This window comes from Salvia splendens, chromosome 7, assembly GCF_004379255.2.
Source record: "Salvia splendens isolate huo1 chromosome 7, SspV2, whole genome shotgun sequence".
In the NCBI taxonomy this organism is placed as follows: Eukaryota; Viridiplantae; Streptophyta; class Magnoliopsida; order Lamiales; family Lamiaceae; genus Salvia; species Salvia splendens.
The window spans coordinates 36566628-36589088 of NC_056038.1; the positions used below are offsets into that span (position 1 = coordinate 36566628).

General features: G+C 37.2%; 4 protein-coding genes across 5 annotated transcripts; 3 read left to right on the forward strand and 1 right to left on the reverse strand.

Annotated features, from left to right (window-relative positions):
• Window positions 1-2959: 2959 nt before the first annotated feature.
• LOC121741858 lies at window positions 2960-5930 on the forward strand. The gene is made up of 3 exons (XM_042134786.1): window positions 2960-3263; window positions 4639-4662; window positions 5354-5930. The coding sequence occupies exons 1-3, from the start codon at window positions 3083-3085 to the stop codon at window positions 5671-5673; spliced, it is 525 nt and encodes a 174-aa protein (XP_041990720.1). The 5' UTR covers window positions 2960-3082; the 3' UTR covers window positions 5674-5930.
• A 138-nt stretch (window positions 5931-6068) lies between these two features.
• On the reverse strand, window positions 6069-8702 carry LOC121741857 (fatty acid hydroperoxide lyase, chloroplastic-like). The gene is made up of 2 exons (XM_042134785.1): window positions 8125-8702; window positions 6069-7265 (listed from the first exon to the last, which is right to left on the reverse strand). The coding sequence occupies exons 1-2, from the start codon at window positions 8512-8514 to the stop codon at window positions 6216-6218; spliced, it is 1440 nt and encodes a 479-aa protein (XP_041990719.1). The 5' UTR covers window positions 8515-8702; the 3' UTR covers window positions 6069-6215.
• A 2840-nt stretch (window positions 8703-11542) lies between these two features.
• On the forward strand, window positions 11543-14753 carry LOC121741959 (aminoacylase-1-like). Of its 2 annotated transcripts, none has more exons than XM_042134949.1 (5): window positions 11543-11750; window positions 12686-13580; window positions 13865-14002; window positions 14092-14340; window positions 14432-14753. In XM_042134949.1, exons 2-5 carry the CDS (start codon window positions 12705-12707, stop codon window positions 14543-14545), a joined length of 1377 nt encoding a protein of 458 aa, XP_041990883.1. In that variant the 5' UTR covers window positions 11543-11750; window positions 12686-12704; the 3' UTR covers window positions 14546-14753. The 2 variants fall into 2 exon arrangements, with proteins under 2 accessions (XP_041990883.1, XP_041990884.1); XM_042134950.1 differs by having other exon boundaries at window positions 11546-11750; window positions 14101-14340.
• A 1638-nt stretch (window positions 14754-16391) lies between these two features.
• Window positions 16392-20579, forward strand: LOC121811117. The gene is made up of 4 exons (XM_042211912.1): window positions 16392-16827; window positions 17050-18498; window positions 19106-19274; window positions 19375-20579. Exons 2-4 carry the CDS (start codon window positions 17065-17067, stop codon window positions 20004-20006), a joined length of 2235 nt encoding a protein of 744 aa, XP_042067846.1. The 5' UTR covers window positions 16392-16827; window positions 17050-17064; the 3' UTR covers window positions 20007-20579.
• The last annotated feature ends 1882 nt before the right edge of the window (window positions 20580-22461 follow it).

Sequence of the window (22461 nt, forward strand, 5' to 3'; positions counted from 1 at the left end):
AATCACATAACAAGTACTACATATTTAATTTATTAGGTTACTTCCCCAATGAAGGAGATAACTTAAAAATGTCGAGAAAGATAACATAAAAGTACGACTTATACTGGTGGGAACTTTCATGGAGATTACAATATCATGGAAACTATATTTGGGATAAATAAAATCAATTTCAATGCTACGAATTGAAATGAGTAAATAGAATAGTAGTAGTAAAAAGTAACAATTTATTTAGTGCTAAAATCTCTTTGCATTTTACCCATTTTTACGAGTAATTTTTTGATAAATTAAATATTTTACTAAATTATTAAAAATAAATTGAATTTCCTTTATATTTAGAATAAAGCTATGCGGCCACATTATGGCCAGCCATAAATTAATTAAATAAAAAAAAAATTAAATTTTTTTCAAATTTTTGGTGTAATACTACTTGATTTTACTTTTATATCATCTTCATTATATGTTGCTCAACATGTTAGTGTTGCTCTTTCGTAGTTTTTGCTCAACTTATTACTACTGTCATTTCTTGATTGTTGCTCAACGTATACAGTAATTCGTGATATTAATGTGTTTTACGTAATGGAATTCAAAGATAAGTATCAACTCACAAGTCCATTCACACACATATAAGTTTATATCGGTAATTCTATTTTTTTAATACATGTAAATGGACTAAATTAACTCTTTATGGCCGGCCACATTATGGCCATTTAGCATCACCCTTATATTTAATATTATGGGAAGTCACATTGTGGCTCAATGCGCATCACATTATGGCCCATAGTATCACTGTAATAAATATTGCAAATCTATTTTATTTTGTTTTCCCATAAAATTGAATGCTATGGGGACAAGATAACACCTACTACCTGAGAGTTAGCTAAAACGAGTAATTATATACTATAATCAAATGCTAAATAATTCACATTCATCAACACAAAAAAAATTACATATAGGAAGTAAATTTTCAATCTTACTATAAACATACTCCATATTAATTCTATAATCAAACTTGATCATAAATATTTACCTCTCCTCGGAAGTCAACCTTAGGAGGTGGCGTTGACCAACACATTACTTCCATAAAATTACTCAGAAATCCTTTATCATATGGATTTTGTGACGACGCATAACACTGATGAAAATTCTCATACGCTGTCTATATAAAAAAAAATTAGACATAACATATTAGAAATTAAAACATGTGATTTATAAGAATATCAAAAATTAAAACGTTATTTTAATAAGGATCATTTGATTTTTTTAAACTGAATTGCAGTTATGGATTTGAAATATTACTATTAATTAATAAGGATCATTTGAGTTTTTTTCTATTTGAGTTTATTTTAATACACATTATTTTGTATTATACGTCATGAATTGTATTATTCTTAAACATGTCTAAATATATTTTGTAAGTTGATCAAGCTAGTTGAAAGGGATTAGAAGTAGCAATAAAGTTTTGCAAGCACAAACCTTAAGTTTCCAAGCATTTTTGCAAAAACTCTTTATGGTTGCTTTCGAGATGCTTTTCTGGATCTCTACCGAGCTTCTTCGTGACAAGAAAATCAGCCTCGGCCTTAGCCTGATAGATCTTCTGCAGGGAGACGTATAACCTACACGAGACACGGGAAGTAGCCCCGAAATCAGTACGGTCGTGTATGCTATTTTGCTCGACAAGGCAGTAGTCACTAACTCAGTTGAAGATGTCATATCCGGAATAGCTCCTTCCGGAGGCGCCTCTCCGCCTCCTTCATTAGCTATGAATTCCTGAATTGTGAAGCAAAACATGAAATAATACAAAAGCAAACATTGAAGATTCAACAAGCTGAAAAGAAAATGTGAGAGCTTAAAGAGGATCTATCACACTGATCCAAGAGAAAATTATAACTAAACAAAATGCAGCTTCATCTATCGAATCATAACGCATAGAAATCTAATCCTGATTATAAAAAAATAAACTGATCAAAAGCCAACACATTAAAGACCAAAAATAAACTAAAAATTATTCTTCTTTCTTAGCAAATTGAATAAGAATATTCTTTAAAGTATAAGAAATTTTATTTTAATGCATCCAAAAAATTTATATTTTTGTATTTATAAACATTGTCACATAATATACGTTTCTTAATATATAAATTCATTTACTATATTTTATACTCTATTAGATTACCTATTAATTTCTTTACTCACACTATATTTATTAATTATTCTTAACACTACATATATACATTTATTAATTATTATTAACACTACATAAATACATTTCTTAATTATTATTAACACTACATTAGAGACTTTATCGATTTATATTACACTCAATCACTTTTATTAAAATACGTGTTGGATATTATATTTATTTGGGGAAGAGGGAGTAATACATTATTTTTTACTAGTAGTACTATGATTTTAAACTAGCTATGATCCAATCATGTGGTTTGAATGAATCTTAATTAGATCAATAGGATTTAGTGCTGTCCAAATTTATTTTGTGCCTTTTTTACGTGGTCCCATTGATTGAATCGTAATTAGGTCTATAGGATATAGGGCAAGTCCATTTTTATTTAGTGGCTTTTTCCTAAGTGGTTCAATCCATTACACAATACTACTACTACGATTTAACCATTAATTTTCCAAAGTTGTTAATTCTTATCATATTCTAATTAAACCAAACTACTTAATTGCTAATTTAGATTTGTATTTTATTAAAAATATTATTGTCATAAATGCAATACTTTTCATTAAGTAGTAGGAGTACTCCTTTTCATTAAGCAAACTAGCCAAGTCAAAAAATAAACTCAAAAATACTTCAAATAAATTAATAGTACTCCATTACTCTGTGCCAAATTACAATTTCAATAACTTTGTGGCTAATTTATAAATTTGAAGGAATTACATGGAGCGATCTGTAATAAACAGTGCCCACCGAATTGGATTCGATTAATGATGAATTTGAATAGACTGATTCACAGTTCACACTCTCATCACGTAGTGGAGTTAGATTGATTTCGACGCCCATGTAGCTTTGCTGAATCACATCTAGAGAGATAGATATATATAGAGAGGAGGAGGAGGAGGAGAAAAAATGGCGGTGAGAACTGGGGTTGTGAAGGCAGTTATCGGTTTAATGGCGATTTGCTTGGCTGCATATATAGTGGGGCCGCCTCTGTATTGGCACTTGATGGAGGGATTGGCATCTGCTTCAGCTACTTGCCCTTCTTGTAACTGCGATTGTGATGCTTTGCCCCTTCTCTCAATTCCCCAAGGTATGTCTACTTGGTTTGATTTTTGTGCTAGATCTATCGCGATCTCTGTGTTTGAAGTGTAAATTGTGAATTGAAGTTATCTAGGGTCTGATTTCTTAGGATTGGAGCTCGAATTTGGATGCATTGATGTGGGATTGTTTGATTGCTGCTCGAGCTTTTTTTTGTTTAGGTTTGTTGAAATTGGTCGGATTTTTAGGGTTTAGATGATTTTATGTTGGTGTGAGTTTGATAAAGATGAGGACTTGGCTCTGTTAGATAGCTTGTTTCAGCTATGGAGTGTTGGCTTTTGCCCATTAGTGGCTAAAATCTTGATCTGGGATTGAGCCATTTTTGTGGGAGACTGGGAGTTGTAATTGAAATTATCGTGTGATTTTGTTGACTTGATGCTCATGTGTGTGGAGTGGAGACGGCTTCTGTTTGCTACGATATGAGCTGGAAGGTTCTGTTGGATGATCGGATCCTTAAAAGACTATGGCTTCTGTCACCTGACTATGTAGTTGACAGGATGTTGAAATCTAGGGCTGTTTTCGTACTGATAGACCATCCTTTAGTGGCTTAATCGCTTAGATACTACTTTGCTGATTCAGGGTTATAATGGGTAGTGTAGTATGGGAGGATTGTACATTTAGGAGATGGCTGAGTTCTTAATTGAATTCCAGTCAGACACTCGAGAAGATTGAAATATACGATAGGTGTCATAAATATTGATATTAGAGCAATGTAGCTCTCAGTAAGATGATAGCCACTGATAGTGATCTGGGATTGAGCCATTTTGTGGGTGTTGTAACTAAAATCTTTGTATGATTTGATGACTTGATGTTCGTTTGTGTTGAGCCGGCATCTGTTCGCTACGATATGAGCTTGGAGTATATGTTGGATGATTGGATCCTTGAAAGTGTCACCTGAATATTAATTGATAGGATGTAGGAATCTAGACCTATTGTCGTGCTGATAGACCATAGTCGTGTAAGAATCTTGGGCTGGCAGTTTATGTTGGATTATTTAGTGGCTTAATCATGCTGACCCTGGTCTATAATGGGTATTGAGGACTGTACGTTTAGGAGATGGCCGAGTTCTTGATTGAACACCAGTAGACACACCAGAACACTGAAAAATACAATTGGTGTTAGAAATGCTGATATTAGAGCAATGCGGCTCTCAGTAAAATGATAGTCGCTGATATTTTTATTCGTACTTGAGTATGTTGCAACTTGCAAGGCTCGTATGTGTGTTATGTCATTTTGTCATATGGCATAGATAGTGATTTTTCTAAGTTTCACTTTCTTTACTTGAATCTGTTGTTATAATATGCTTGTTCGGATTTTGTGTTATTCTGCTCAAAAATAACATTTGCTCATTACTTTGGCTCTTGCAGGACTTCATAATGCTTCCTTTGCAGGTAACCACTGTATTCTTTGTTTTAATTGCCTTACATTAACATGTTTACTGTTCCTTGGGTTCCAGTGTCTTGATTTTCTCATTGGTTGGATTCGTAAAGAATCAAGATATGAAAGTCACAGAATAATATCCTCATTTTTCTCGATCCGTCCTTACACGACTTTCTCTTGCTAGAGTGTTTTCAACCTTTTATTAACCTTAGCTCAGTGTATTCACATAGTGCTATTTTTGGACCTTAATTTTTATGTGGAAGCAGCTGAAAACATTAAATAATGCGTATTTTCAGTAGCTACCTACTTGTTTTTACTGTCTTTTGAGTATGTCTATAGATCATCTTTACATCACATTAATTACATTTGGAATTATGATGCCGGTACTCATTGATTTAAGTTCTACACTTTGAGGTGGTCCCCACTCCCCGACTCCCTATTAATTAGTACAGTATTCAGTTTTAGGGATCATTAATTTCTATTTTACATTGACCATTCTTTTACATGGAAGAATATTTTTGCATTTATTCATGTCACATTATTAATGGAAAACTGATAGCAACCTAATTTAGATTTGAACTGCTAACTATCTTAAGTGTCCATCTTTTATATTCCTTCTGTGTAATTTAATTAGTTTTCCAGCAAGTATGATTGATGCTCTCAAACTGTCTGCTGCCTTTACTTTCCCTTCACATCTCGCAGATTGCGCGAAGCACGATCCAGATGTGAGTGAAGACACACAGAAGAATTTTGCAGAGCTACTATCGGAGGAGTTAAAGCTGCTCGAAACAGAAGCTCTGGAGAATCAGCAGCGTGCTGACATGGCACTGCTTGAAGCGAAGAAGATGACGTCCCAGTACCAGAAAGAGGCCGACAAGTGCAACTCTGGAATGGAGACGTGCGAGGAGGCAAGGGAAAAGGCTGAAGCAGCTTTATTAGCTCAGAAACAGGTGACAGCAATGTGGGAGCAAAGGGCATGCCAAAAAGGTTGGAAGGAAGGAAACGGCAGGGCTCAGTCCTAGCTGTATTATCACACGCAGTCTATAAGAAATACCCAAAATTTGTCATATATAGTTTCTTCCAGTCAGTTAAACGGGCATGGTGCTCTGCTTGAGGGCATCACAAGCTCCGAATACCTGGTGTTTTTTGCTGAAAGCAAGCATCAGCTCTTTCAAGTCTGAAAAATATAATATCTTCTTCATGTAGAGGTAACATTGTCACCATTATTGTTGTTACTATTATTTATCAGAATTCCTTCTTCGCAAGATTTCATTTGGAAGAATGTTACATACATAGTTCTTAGATTGTTTATTGATTGATCTTAGAAATCCAAGAAATGTTTCAGAGCTTAGTTATTGTGTACTGTTAATACTTTATATTGAGTATTGAGAATATTAATCATTGTGATATTTTAAGGTTTAGAAGTTCAATTTTTGTGTTGTATTCATGATTTGAACAGGTAAACATATTATTTTGCCATGTCTCTTTCATACATTGACAGAAGTCGACGTATATAGACGTCGTACTGTGTGACGATGCATCATCATATACAGCGTAGCCGCTGTCACTTTGCCTTTTTGAGAGCAGTGGCTGAACCAGAAGAAATGGAGATCTCATCATATCTCTGAAACAGGTAGGCAAGAAACACAGCAGCAGTTTGAGGCACAGCGTCCTTGGCCGCGCACTGCTTGTTGGAGGCCGATGGGCCCGGAGTTCCCATCTGCGGCCCGTTCGACCAGAATAGGTATTCAAGTAACTCGTCTCCGCCTCTTTTCTTTGAGAATCTGTTGTACACAAATTCCTCTGGATTCTCAAATATTTTAGGATCCCTCATCACTAGTGGCTGGAAGCCACACAGCAGCTCGCCTTTCTTGATCTCGTACACCGTGGTGTGCGAGCTGAGGTCGAAGTTCTTTCGAGCTCGGCCGAACTGCTGTGGGACAGGTGGATTCAAACGCAGTGTCTCGTACACGAACGAATTCACCAGGTCCATCTCCTTCACCGTCTCGAAGCTAAGGACGTTGTTCGAGAGCTTCGCCCGCACCTCCTTCCTCAGCTCCTCCTGCACGCTCGGCTTCTGCTCGCTGAGGCTGCTGAGGAGCGAGAGGAAGAAGAGGGAGAACCCTCCGAACGCGTTGAACCCGAGCATGAAGATGAGATTGTGGATGGCTTCCTCCTTGGTGAGCTTGAACTCGGTCTGCGCTCTCGCCAGCGTTTCCCCGGCTCCGTTTTCGACGAAACTCACGAGCTTTTTGTAGTCGGATTTGACGAGCCAGAAAGGGTAGGAGAACGAGTGGAGGAAGATCTCCTCGAGGGGTTGCACGACGTTGATGCTTATTGTGGGGAGGAGTTGCACGGCGAGCCATTTGTCGACCATTATATGGCCGGATTTCTTGATCTCCGGGAAGGCGGTCGTGTCGGCGCCAAGGAGGGTAAGGCTGAGGAAGGAGAATAGGAATTCTTGGAGAGGGAAGATGTAGCTGGCGGAGCCTCCGTCTCCGGCGGCGGCGAGTTGGGATTCGAGGGAATCCCACATCGCGTCGAGGGTGGTGGTCATGGACGAAACCCATGTGCTCGAGCTTCGTCTTAAGATGTCTTTGGCAAAATCTTTGATCTGCAATTAATTTAATCATTCGTTGATAATTCATTCGTTGATAATTCATTCGTTGATAATTCATTCGTTAATGGTACTAAGATGAGGAAAATAAATGAAAAGGAATATACTCCTAAATAGTTTCGAACTATCAATTTTTATTAATTATGATATCAATGGTTAAAATTTATAAGTAATGCAACAAACTAATAATTCATGTTTCCTCACCTAACAAATTGTAGTCCATCCGAAATAAATTTCGTGGTTATGAAAGCATGGGTATTGGGTAAGATAAGAAGATAAGATAATTCTGATTACAGCAAAAATAGAACTCATTTTTTTAAAGCATGGACCACAATGAGCTAGCTAGATGCCCATGCAAAATCATTACGTGGAAATGATTAATAAAAAGTATTTTAAGTTTTAACTCATAAAATACTCAAAGCATACCAACAAAATTATAGAACAGCCCATCTATCTATTACTACTACTATGAATTTAATCTATAAAACAAGTTTAATATTTTGTAGACATTATAGAGATAAAGTCATGAGAGAAATATTTAAATTTCTATGTTAAATTATTGAATTATTGGGCGGTAAAGATATAATGAAACGATATTTGTCATAAATAATGGAAACATGAATAGTTGTAATTTATCAATCATAATTAAGTGGTGTTCGTCTTTTTCAGTGAAAAGACTCCTAGTGTTTAGATCCACATATTCTGGACCACATTACCCACTCTGTTTAAATTAAACAAGTCAAACTATCTAATGCATGTTTCAAATCTGATCTCTTCCATATTCATGTTAATATTCATATGAACAATGCCAATGCTTATCTGTATGTGAGTGTGTGTGTGAGAGAGATGAACATACTTGTCCATGCTTGGTTTCTGCAGTATCCAGATAAGCGCAAACCCTGATTCCGCCGGTGTAATTGACGCTAGGCATGAAATCGCCGACGAGGACGTTCGATTTATCGACGAGCTCCGCGTCGAACAGGTGGCTGAACGACTTCACGTCGAGCAGCGCCACCACGTTCGGATTCACGCCGGCGAAGAACGGGAACGCCGGCGGCACGTTCGTGCGGAACACCGTGCTCTCGTACTTCTCTATCCTCTTCGCGAAGAAATTCTGCGGTCCTTGCAGCCAGAAATACTGCAGCCGGTCCGACAGCGGCCCGATCACCGGCCACCCGTAGCTGCCGGGGATCGCCGCCCGCTGAGAGGCGGCTGACGGCGCCACTGAGAGTGATGCGTTCAGCATATCTGCGCGCGAGAGAGAGAGAGAGAGATCGCCCTAATTTGGGGGAAAATTGAGGGTTTTTAGAATGTGGAATTTGAGTTTGGAGTGAAATTGAATTTCAATTTTGTAGAGGAGAAAAAAGCTTATGCTATCTATACAAGTGTTTGAGCTACATTATTAAGGACGCTGTACTCGATTTTTTCTTTCTAATTTTGTTTCTACCCTGTTGAAACACATTATTTAATATACTCCATTTACTATATGATGAGTAAATAATTAAATGAAATTAATAAAATATCTTTTCATGTGGATCGAAAATTAGAATAGGGAATGGCCAAAAATAAACGAATTTGTGACCATAACTAAAAAGATGTATATATGCTATTACTCCAATAATATAACATGCGTAATCATGCTTAGGCTAGTAAATAAACATTTTAAAAAAACAATTTATATAATTTGCAATCATAGTTCAACAGTTGCTTTCTTAGACAGATCAGTTTATTTCCGAAACCTCGTGATATTATTGCTAACTCTATCCAAGTTGACTAATTGAATATCTAATTTTGATGAATTGAACTTAAATAGTGGAGTATATAAGTTGTAATCTCATTTTGGATTATCTAGTTCAATATTAATTAAAATAATAATTAATACTTTGATAACTGCAATGAAGTCCACAAATTGTGAAATGCTTGTAATATTTTCACAATTGGAGAGTTACGTCTAGAAAAAAATATATTTTCCCAAAAGTTGTCATGAAAATGAGTTAATTTGACGACAGGCGAATAATTGTAGGTGAGTGACGACAGATATAGGGAAACATGATAAATACTTATATTGATTGAATACTGATGCTTGGTTGTCACATTTTGCAGGTTTGGGGAATAGCTACAGTATGCATTTGTCATATATGACGTATGCATTAAAATTAAAAATAGGAGTATGCATTTTCCTTCGTCCATAATAAATTAATTTCTATAAGCCACTTCGAAAAGTCAACAAAAATAAATTATTTACTACTCCACGATATAATTTTAAAAAAATTGTCGGTCAATATGAGTCATATGACTGTTACAAGTTATTTTTATTTCTTATGAATAATTTGTTTTATTAAATCAATATTATAAATAAAAATTAATAAAAATTGATTATTTTAATATGTATTGTATATATATTTGTATGTGCGTTTGCATGCACGTGTGGGTTAAGTGGGAAGACACAAACAAGTTAGGTGTTAAATGATCATGTGATAAAGGGAAAATGTAGATGGGAAATTCGATGGAGAAGGATTCTCTTAAACTAGGAAGATGAGCTCTTTGGGGATCTCTACTTAGATGTGAATCGCACCGAGTTGAGAGCGTACACATTTTCTTCAATTATAGAGTTTCTAGAAGCTATTGGTGTTATCATTGCGATCGATGGAATATCTCTATGTGTCTATCCAACTATCCAAGGAACCAAGGACATGGTTTTTAGTACATTGGTTGGGTATACCGCACACCCTTTGGCAAGTTTGACATAATGTTGTGGATCTCATTGTTTTAGTTTATCTCATGATCGATTTGAAATACTTTAAAATATAATGATCTTTTAGTAATTTGAATTAAATTGGAACTTGGAGAAGGAAAAAAAAATTAAGTGTTTGTTCGTGGATTAGAAGTCATTGCCCTAATTTTCCACTCTCGGTTACTTCATCGATAGAGGAATTGACCGCTATTAGAGATGAAATCGACACAAAACACCATGAGTTGGGGATCGAACTCCCCCCTCCAACAGTGCCGACGAATGAATAACTTGACGGACGGAATGGACTTAGAGCATTAGCAATGGAAGGGTCTTCCCGTTCCACGTCAGCATTTTACCCAAGGGTCTATCTCATGGTCTATCTAATCACTTCCCTTTTCATATCCACATCATCACTATTTTGTTTTAATTTTTTTCACACTTCTATATTTAATATGTTATCAAATCAAATAAATTGAAATGCAAATATATTAATATGCAAATCTTTGTTATATTACAATATTGGAAAAAAGGAATACAAAGAGAAGATAAAGATATTGGTGTGGGAAATGGAAAGAATGGGATGGGGGTATTTATAGTAGAAAATATGAAGAAAAAAAAATTAAAAAAAATGTAAGGGCCGATGATCGGTCCTATCCCCGCAATGGGTGGCCGATCATCGGGCAATGTGGATCGGCCGTATGGGAGGGGCCTTTGATCGGATCATTCCCCGCAATAGAGGGCAGATCTCAATTCTCGTTCAACCCTTCCATTGCTAATTCTATTAGAGACTAGATTTTTTCTTCCATCTCGCTTTTTGTGTTGCTTATTATGTCATTTTTACTATATAGTGTTTCATATGGGCGAACCTTCTAGTCTATTACTAGTCTTCTTCTATGTGCAAGTCTAGTTGTTTTCATTTTGGGCTGTAGTAATACTCTCCATGTTATTTTTTTTTGGGGTGAATCAAAGAATGGAATAAAAATAACAAAGAAGTACAAGAAAACTCAGGCATACCCGAGGGAATACACACCAACAAGCCTAGGCTAGTTGGCCGTGGGGGGGGGGGAAGAAACTCTTGGGGCGTTAGCTCCCAAGGTTAAGTAAAGACTCGGTATTAAGACTAAAAAGGAGCAAGGATAATCAATAAAGTTACAAAGGTACCCCATAGTGCCTTATTCCTCGGTCGACATCCTGTGATTCACCCTTTGTCCCCGAACCGCCGCACACTACGAAAGAGGAAGTGGGCCTCATTAAAACCTCTCGGGGCCAAAAACCCCAAAGGGGATAAAAAGTCCTCAAGAGGAAAAAGAGTACCCCGGTAGGTGCAGTGGCTTGAGTAATCATTAAGCTATTGGTGTAGTAATACTCTCCATGTTATTAATGTGCAAGTCTAGCTGTTTTCATTTTGGGCTGTAGTAATACTCTCCATGTTATTAATGTGGTGTTTAGTAGTACTAGCTTTTTGGGCTTAGGCTTTTATCCAACGCTTTGGTTCGAGCATTTTATTTATTTCAAATAAATCATACTAATAAAACTTAAATGGAGCTAAATAAAGAATTCCTTGATTCTTGTTCACAGCACGCCACCGGACGCGCCTCCACTGGCACACGCTAATCGCAGCCGTCCGTGCGGTAGACGCGCCGCCTAAAAATCGAAGAACTTAAAATTTGTTTAAAACTTTGTAGTATCCACCAACACAAAAGCAGCTACACCGATACTCCACTGCCGCCGCTCCACCTCCACCTCCGGTGAGAATCTATCACTCTCTCACTTCATTTAACTATGAATTTCTTCTCCGTATTCGTATTTTCTTATGTTTATTCGTAAGCGCCTCTGCTAGAATTGATACGATTTTATCTGCTAAAGCTCGTTTTGTTTATGCGATAAGGCTCTCTGTAACAGCAGCTCTATAATCGTTCGTTAGGATCGCGCTGATGCTCTGATTTGATTTCTGTTGTTCTGGCGTGTTGAACTAGTTTGTGTGAAGTCGATTATTCACTGTATCCTGATCATGTTTTTGTTTTATTTTTGTCTAGTAAATATGGGCTTCCTTCAACTGGAATTAGATCTATTAGTGTAGAGAAAATTTCTGGTTTGGTGATTTTTTGGTATTGAGTTGAACTATGGTGATGATGATTTAAGTTGGTGGATTCGAATTTTAGCATGTAACAAGAGGTTTTCTTTCCTGACTGTCGAAGATAATTTTGCACTTGGGAACTAGAATGAAATATTTTCTTTAGGAGTGGAAATGAATATCATGAATCAATCGAGATAGTCCAATCCGTGCGAGGGTATAAGGATTTTTGTGCTGTAATTGTGGGAGGGACGGCACGAGGTCTGCTTCCTTTGCAAAATGTATAATTAAAGGCCTTTTCCGTCTATTCCCTTCGTTGTGAGTGCACCAGGTTTTGTAGAATTTATTGGCATTGAGCTGAAGAAAGTTTGCAGAAGAATGTGAATTTAGATGTTTCGTCGTATAGGATTGGCTTGATGAAAGGATGTGTATCTTGCTTGTTACTGTAAAAATTGTTGTCAGTGCTATTTTCTATGATATGTGTGAGGTGATGTTAATAAAAATGTTTTTTGTAGCAAATATGCATCCTGCTGTATTATGATCGTTATCTTCAGGTGAATGAAAATATTAGGGGAAGTACTGATGTTTCGATATGTTTGTCATTTTTAGTTTTGAGACAGTTGAGAAGATGATTGGAGCAAGTCATCACTGTCAATCCCTTCATTATTTAGCCTTTCTAGTGGCAGGGTTGTTGATATCGTTACCTACTGGGACAATAACTGCGAAGGCTGAAGATTCTTCATCAATCATATCGAGATTTCAGGAATACCTCAGAATTAATACTGCCCAACCCAACCCCAGCTACTATGAAGCCGCTGATTTCATCAGCTCGCAAGCCAAGTCTTTGTCCTTGGATCTCGAAATTTTGGAGTTTGCAAAGGGAAAGCCGCTGTTGCTCCTCAAATGGGCTGGCACGAACCCTGCTCTCTCGTCCATCCTGCTCAATTCCCACACAGATGTGGTACCTGCAGAGCACCACAAGTGGAATCATCCACCCTTTGACGCACACCTAGACCCCTCCACTGGCCACATCTATGCTCGGGGTTCCCAAGATATGAAGTGCGTGGGAATCCAATATTTGGAAGCCATCCGCAAGCTCCAGGCCTCAGGCTTCCGGCCACTGCGCACTGTGTACCTCACCTTTGTGCCCGATGAAGAAATTGGCGGGCATGACGGTGTTGAGAAGCTTGCGGATTCTGACACGTTCAAGAACATGAATGTAGGAATTGTGCTGGATGAGGGATTGGCATCTCCTACTGAGAATTACCGGATTTTTTATGGGGAGAGGTCCCCCTGGTGGCTAGTGATTAAGGCTACAGGTGCCCCTGGTCATGGGGCTAAACTCTATGATAACACCGCTATGGAGAATTTATTGAAGAGCATAGAGAGCATAAGGAGATTCAGAGCCTCTCAGTTTGATTTGATCAAGTCTGGACATTTTGCTGAAGGAGAGGTCACTTCTGTTAATATGGTCTTCTTGAAAGCTGGAACACCGTCTCCTACTGTGAGTATCTTTTTTGTTGCAAAAACTACTTGAGTTATTAGTGAATAGTGATGGCAATACCCTTCTATGTGTGGTTCTATTTTCTTGATGAGGCTGCATATAATAGCTGGAAATAGGATCTTACCATTACTTCCAAATTTGACAAGTTACAAAATAGAGAAACTGAAAAGATAAAAAAGCATTTTATGTTATTACATTGTTCTCTGCTATTTGGTGCATAGGAAACAAGCTTAGAACTAAAGCAATAGTAAAGTTTGCTCTTGAAGTTCTTTTCATAATGATAGGGCTTTGTCATGAATTTGCAACCATCTGAAGCTTCAGCCGGTTTTGATATCCGAGTCCCGCCCACTGCTGATGAAGCGGCCCTGGAGCGGCGAATTCTAGAGGAATGGGCACCTGCTTCGCGTAATTTGACGTTTGAGGTGGGAAAAAAAACTACATTACTGTTTTATATTATCGGACATGACATGATACAATCTTTTGTTGAGTTTCGGTCTAACGTATTCTGTTGCTGGGTCAGTTCAAGCAGAGGGCAACTATGCACTACAAGTACGGGAAGCCACTGATCACCTCTTCCGACAGTTCAAACCCATGGTGGCGACTCTTGGAGAAGGCAGTCAATGATGCCAACGGGAAACTTGCAAAGCCGGAGATCTTTCCTGCTGCAACAGATTCTCGCTACTTCAGGGAGCTTGGCTTGCCTGCGATTGGCTTCTCTCCCATGGCCAACACTCCCGTTCTCCTTCACGACCACAATGAGGTGACCTTTTCCTTCTCATACGTTCTTTTCCTTCGAGTTTGCTTGATAAAACGTGTAACAAATGTGGGGTCTCTTCCTTTATCTTGTGCAGTTCTTGAACAAGGATGAATATCTGCGAGGAATCTCCATTTACGAATCGATCATCAAAGCATATGCATCTTATGTTGAACCTACGAAGGATGAAGCCTCGAGAGACGAGCTGTAACGATGCATCCAGCCGGTGGCATTCCTCTCTCCCTCGACGAGCCTGCAGTCTTCTGCATGCCGTCGTAAAGAACTCCCGTCTGTATCGAACAAAGGTAGGGTTTAATAAAATGAATCGACTTTCAGCGCTTTGGATATTATCATATGATAGTAATGGTTGGAAACAGATTTGATCAAACTCTTTTTATTATACGCAAAAAATTTACAAATCTAAAGTAGGCTGGAACTATTCATTGATGTGTTACGAATAATTAACCTAAAAAATGAGAACCATCAAATATTTAAATCCCAACAAAATGGGTAGAAAATAAAATTCATGTTTCGAATAATTTACTAGTTTGTGAAATCATTAATTGGGCTCCACACGTTCAATTTTTCATGTCTGACTCTGACCCTTTTACCTAATGTTCAAAACCCTAGACACGTAAGAGCATCTCCAATGGCGGACGTCAGCGGACGGGCGACCGGGACGTCCGCCATTGTAACAAAGCAACTCGGATACAGATGTCCCGTATGGACGTCGGATATCCGGGCGACGGGCGGGCGGACGTCCGCCATTGTGGCGTGGGTCGGACGTCCGAGTTTAATTTTTTTTTTTTAAACTCTATATATACGGCTCGTTGAACTTCATTTCATTCGCACGACAACGCGGAATGAGCCGAGAATGGCTTTGGGTTATATTTTTTGTATGACTATATATTTTTTCTTTTTATTTTGTAATTTTTTTTAATGAAGTATTCGCAATTTTTCCGTATTCCGTGTCAAAATTATAATTCCGTTACGTAATTAAATAATTGTGATTTTTTTTTATTGCGGGAAGTCCTAGTGGGAAGGGCAATGGGAAGGGCGGATTGTGCAGGGGAAGTCCTAGTGACGTGGTAGGAGGTGTTTTTGGGAAGTCCTAGTGACGTGGTAGGAGGTGTTTTTGGGAAGTCCTAGTGGATGTCCGAGTGGGACATCCGTGCATTGGAGATGCTCTAAGAGCAACAATTATTCAAAATTAGTTAGTGGAACTTTAACCAATAATAAGATGAAGCGAGACTCCCTGATAATACGTTTCCTCTTTAATGAACAAGTCGAGATTCAAGTTTCTTATTCAACCAAAGTCGAAATTCAAGTCACAGTCGATACATAAATGAAGAATTATTATTTATTATAATTGAAACTCATATATATCCTCTTTTTATTGCTGTGTTTAGTACTATCATCAAAATATTAGCTTCTATTTTCCACTTGATTAAAACCTGGAGTATAATTTGGCGATTGCATATCTAAATAAGTTTTTTTGCTGATTGTGGTCTCGATATGTATATATATAATCGATTTTCAAGATCAAAATGAAATTGAAAATCCCTTAATTAACAATTCATAAATTATGACGCGCGTAAGATATAATACGAGCTTAAATACAATTATTGGTTAATCATTAGTTACGCACTTTATATTTACATACACAAAATACATAGATCTAAAAAGAAGGAATCATAAATTATTCTAAAAATGGTTACTAAGATGCAATGATAAATCTAGCTGGAAAAATTCTATTAAATTCGACTTTCGGAGTTATCATCAACGTCGTAAATTTAAAGTCTCTTTGTTTATGCCAGCTACATCCCGAGAGCTACAACCTTCTTCACTTGTCATTCCATTAAATTCGACTTTTGGAGTTATCATCAACGTCAAAAATTTAAAGTCTCTTTGTTTATGCCAGCTACATCCCGAGAGCTACAACCTTCTTCCCTGTTTACTTATGTTTCTTGTCTCCACCCTAATAGAAGTATCCAAAATTAATTTGAAATTATTCATCTTATAAAAAAAACTTGCCTCATTTCTTTTCTAAAAAATATAAACATATATAAACATTTTATGCGTGTGTGTGTGAGAGAGAGAGAGGGGAGAGAAGGGTGGTAACTGTATCAGCGCCTACAAATCATGTAACAAGGCGTTGACCGCATTGATGGCGGCGCCTACATGCAAATCAATTTGACGGCGATCGACTCTTTGATTCGATTACGATCCTACAGAATCCAACTGAAAGCCGGATTGAAGGACCTCGAGGTTGCGGCGAGCGTACGGAGGATCCACCGCAGCGTGGCGGCGGTGTTCTGCTGGCTGGCATTTTTCCGGCGGAATTTCTCCAGCTCGCCTCCAAATATTTGCGGAGAAACCACTTCTATATGATCGATGATTGCAGAGAATTGAATTGGTAGGATTTTGGCGGGACGGCGGCGGTTGCTGGTTTCCTGTTTGGCAGGTTTTCTTCATCATTTTACGAGATTGCAGGTACTGTTAAATTAGGAAATTCAGCTTACTTGATGATATGCGATTTGATTGAAGTAATCCGTCTCCGATGCGAAATCTATGTAGTTATTTCGTTAGGATTTTTTACTTTCTTTCATTTCGTTGGGAAGCTGAGAGTTGATTAAATCTTGATTTTATGTGATCGCTGTGTGAGTGTGCTGGTTTTTGGTAGGGTTCTAATTTTAGGCTAATTGACTAAAGCAGATTATAGTGAACTAGATGAAGGATTACCAAGAGAGATGGAAATCAGGCTGCAGAAACAGTGTGATTGCTTCGCTAATGGGTTTTGATGAGCACCCTAAGTCGCCCTTCCATGAAAAACGGAGAGGTTTATCTGAAAGATATGTCCGAGCCTCTGCTTCCATAGGCCTACGGCCGGGTAGGTTAGTTTCTGTTGGTCGTTCGTGTAGGAAAGATAATGAGGGGGTGCAAGCATCCATTAGTGAAAGCGATAATGCTTCTGATAGATTTTTGAACTCGAGAAGTAGCAGTGTAAGGAAGGGTATAAGATATTCAGGAAATGATTGTGCTCCAGTCTCAAATTCGTTAGTTGGAGCTGGTCATGAAAGCAGGAAATCAATTGGCGAAAATGATGAGCATTATCCGAAAAATGTCCTGAGATGTCAGCAGAAACTTGAGTTTAGTATTGATTGCACAGGGATCAAACCAATCTCCAAGAATGTAGTGTATGATCTCAAAGATGATGAGTTAGATGTGCATAGCAGTCGAGGCTATAGAGAACAGCAGGAGTCTTTAAAGCCTGTAATTAGAAATCTCACTAATGAGTTGATACATGAAGAGCTACCTGTGAATAGTAATGTGTCTCTAGGGCGTAGGTGCAATGCCTGTTCTCGAGCTATGAACAGAATCTCTCAACAAGAAAGTTTCAGAAGCAAATTTGAGGCAGAACTTCGTTATGGAAGTTACAGCCATCATCCACATAGTTTACTTCATCGGCCGTCTTTGGTCAATGGATCCAAGAAGCAAAATCTTCAAAGGTGGAAGATGGCAAATAAGTTTCAAGAATTTGGAGATTCTCGGAGGAATGAAACTCTCAATCAAATTCTAGCTTTGGCTAATCGGATATCAAAGACAAGAAATTTGGACGTGAAATGTGGTACAACTGGTCTGTGCAATCCAACCAGTAGCAGCTCTTCACTTCCTAGCAGCATAGATGTTGGGGATGATGAGACTCTGAAAAGCCTACCAGTTTCTGAATTTGAAGAAGTGAAAGATATCCTTTCGACTGAATGGAGCTCGACAGAGAATGAACTTATTGCAACAGAGAACATGTCTAAGGCGCCAACAACTTCCGGGAATGAATATTTAGAATCTAAAAATGGGAAGGGCAAAGAGCAGTTTCAGATTTATCTTGGTGCGGATGAAACCATGTCACCGGGTTCTAAAGTCTCCGAGCTGTCTAGCTGTTCCTTTTCTTGCTTTGGTTCAGCACTCAACAACCCTGAAGCATACATCCTAAGCATTCGTGATGAAATGGATAACAATCTTGAAAGTGAGTTCGGTAAGGAATTGAGTGCAACTGTTGGGGTTTCTTCTCAAACCAATGGTGACCTTAAGTCAGAATCAAATCTGTGTAGCAAATTGGAGGAATGTGGGAAATCTTCTGCTGTTGAAGAACTTTTGAGCAGAGAGGTTTGCTCTCTCTCTCTCCCCCCTTCACTGCTTACCTGCACGAACCTGTTCTTGTTCTGTAATTCTATTTCCATTAAATGTTAGGCATCTGGAGTGAACTGATTTAAGTAACTTGAGGGCACTAAAACCTACTCTAAAAGGCATAATGCTACGAAGTAATGACACTAGTTGAAAAGCCAATAAAATCTGTCAACTGAAGTTTATGTAATTATTAGCTTGATATATCCATAGGCAAATGCCTCACTAACGGAATTGGATGACCATATGCACTTAGTATCCAATCTGTAATTTTACTTGCCATTACTGGAAAGAGTATTAAATGTGCCTACAATCTTTAATTAAAGTATGAGTTTTGGATGTGATATCATGAGTCTACTTTAATGCATAATTTGGCCAACTTCTTCAGATACATAAGTAGTAGTAATGTCAAATCTTCCCATCACCACTCCAATTAATATCTGATGCAGTCTGGCTGCTTTATTTCATAATCTTTTTGTTATTTAAGCAAAGACCACCAATTGCCATAAGAAGCTCATCCTTTACTGTGTGACGGTGCACTAATGCTTCTTTCCCGGTCCTCATTTTAACAATGACTTATGAAATGCAGGGATCGTTAAACGAATATTTCAAGGAAGAATCAGCTTATTCAAACTTCTCTGCAATAGTTCCTCTAGAGTCCCTGGAGAACTTGAAGAGAATCAATCAGCATAGTCCTGACTCAGTTTTGGAATCACTTGATATAAAGAGTTCCTCTTTCGAATGGCTTGACAGTGCAGGTACTGATATCTGACATAACTGAACTTATACTTCTCCCAGGGAGATGTGATTTTTGTATCAGTATTGATTTATATTACTATTTGCAATTGGTATTTCCAGGACTGCGGTTGCAACTCGAATCTCTAAACTTTGATTCTGGAGAAACCTACTCTGAAGGATCTGTCATGGTTGTCTCTGGTGAAGATGACTTTGAGGAGGGGTTTGGTATTCTCCACCATGATAGCAGAAAGGTTAAGTGGTGGCTTGGAGATGGCGATAGCAGGAACTTCTCTTACATGGTTGACGTTCTGGATGAATCCGGGTTTTTTGGGAAGAACTCATTCATGGATTTCAAGATGTGGTATTGCCTTGAATGCCCAATAAACCCCTTGGTGTTTGAGACATTGGAGAAAAAATATGGCAAACAGGCTTATTGGAAAAGCTCTGAAAGGCAGCTTCTGTTTGACCGTATAAATTCAGGGGTTTTAGAAATCTTCAATCCCATAATAAACTTTCATTCTGTCTCAACATCTATACGGAAAAAACTGTGTGCCTCGCTCAGACTTGATGAGGTTGTAGATGAGTTATGGACAAAGCTCATTAGCCAGGAAAAAGAGGTGAGCAAAGAGTTGTCGAAAAAGGCTATGGCCGAATGGTTGGAGTTGGAGGAAGGTATTGATATTATCTGTAGAGAACTGGAGGGCTCATTATTTGATGAACTTGCCATGGAGTTCACTAGTTTGTGGGATTGATAAACCGAGCTTTTCTCTCTCGCCTCACGTTTCCTTTTCCATGCCTAGTTCTGGATGCTCGTACTTCTTTTGTTTACAGTACGGCACACTTTGGCAAAATCCACGAGAAACACAGAGATGGCCAGATGGGTGTTTCTATCTCGGACAAAGTTTTGGGTATGATATGTAATGCATTCGTGTTCAGTAGACGTGCTCTCCACCGGAACTTGGACTATTGGGAGTGCGGATTTCTTCTCAATTTTCATATCGATAGATTGTTCTTCCATTCAACAAAGGATCATCTCCTACAGAGTGTCGAAGGTATGTAGATACAAAGGTTTTGTCATACATTTGTTGTATTTGTTGCATCAATGCATTTGTGTGAAAGTTTTCGGCTTTCGACTGAAGTACTGATGGTCAGAGCAGCTAAGATGCTAAGATGTGCTGCTGTATCAATTTTGTGTCTTCTTTGATTGTATTAGATTTTTGCATATAGTTGAGATTTTTTCTTTTTTTTGGTTGGAATTCAATATTTTGTCACACATCATTGCAAGACCCATCATTCATTTACTGGAATTTATTGACGGCTACTCTTGTAAAACTTCGAAAATATTGCTCTCTTTTTTTTTGGTGTGTGTTGCAGTATCGAATAGATTTGATATTGGGTTCTCTTTCGATTTAAAAATATGTAGTGTTTTCGATGTAGAAGATATATTGGTGAAATTCGAATGATAACGAAATATTTCCCAGTTTATTAAACCATTTATCTAATGAAGCATATATAGTTATGCACAATATTTTTTGTGGAAAAAGAAGAGTTATTAAGCATGTGCTATATTCTTGGAAAATATAGAGTATGTTTGTGCATTGAAATTAATTTGGTAAATACTTATTTGTACCGACAACTATTAGATAAGATGTTTGCATTATTGGATTTTAGGTGAATGCCTATATCACTTACCCTACTAACTATCATTGTCTATCTCTAATGTATGTGGATACAATTATTTATCAAACACAAAAATTCTTATGGGCTAAGATTCATCTCAAAATTCATATTTCAGTTACATATATAGTATATTGGTTTATTAGCATTCGTAAGTACTACAAATATTCAAATATGAGCTTGGGTTCAAAGAGTTTTGATCTATGCAAAACCAAATCTTATTAATACAAAACGCATAACTATGTATACGGGGTCATTTCTAGCTAGATCATTGTTAGTTTATTTTAGGTCATTTTAGTAAAAGGATGATCTTAAACGATCTTAACGTGACCTCAAACTCGAATTTTATAAAATAATCTAAAAATGATTAATAATGATCTTTCTTGTTTTTGGCTAAATAATTGATTATCAGATTGGAAAATTTCATGGTCAATATTTGGATTTAGCCTGCGTTTTATATTGAGATCAATTTTTGTATTGATAATTTTTCTGGGTTCACATAAAATTCTCAATATATCATTATATAAAAATTGTTAGAAGAGGTAGAAATTTAAAACTGGAAAAAGTGGTGTTACACTTTAGAAAAGTTCAATAGTGGTGGAATACATCATTTAAAATCTACCATATATTCTTGGATTGACTTGATAGCATAGCAACATAGTTAAAAATAATCAACCAAGCAATAATTTGTTTCCCATATTTCAACTCTTATTTGCCCACAAAGCCAAGAAAACCCAAAGTGGAGTTGTAATAACTCCACAAGCACTTAAACACTGTTCCCAGTTTTATATGTTCTTTAATACATAAAACCTATAATCTCTCTGTTATTATTACTAAAATTTTCTATATAAGACTCGTTATATATACACACACATGCAAAGACTGCTTATTTCAAAGGTCATGAATTTATAAAACAAATAAACATAATTCAAAAGAATCGAAACATTAATGTCTCTAAACTTTAAATTAACTATTCGAGAATGAAATGAGTAATGAGTATTTATATTTATTTATTTATTTACCACTCAGCCTAAGGCATTTTCCACTATTTAATTGTGTGTGAATGCAATTATAAGGAAATGAATCATGGAACAACATGTATCCATTATGAAAGTGCTTGGTGGTTGTATGAAATAATGCCTATTTACTCTCCACATTAAAAATTGGGGTCCCCATGGTATGATTTCTAGTAATATGTCAATTAGTACATTAACATCTTGTTTATTTTTTGGACTTAAATTCAATGCAGAATTTCAAAGCAAATATTACAGATAGGTGTATATAAGTTTATCAAGTTTTTTTTCCGTTTAATTGAACTCCTTTTTATTCTAGATACATATATAACTATATACTACTAGAAAATCATGAACTACAACCACATGTAGTATAATATTTTGACTGAAAAATCATCAAATTTGGTCAAATTTTGGTCCAAATGACAATTTTTCTTGTGAAATTATATTTGATATAACAGCTGTAAAATCATACATTGATTCCGTTGTTTGGTTGAAAAATATCAACAATATATTG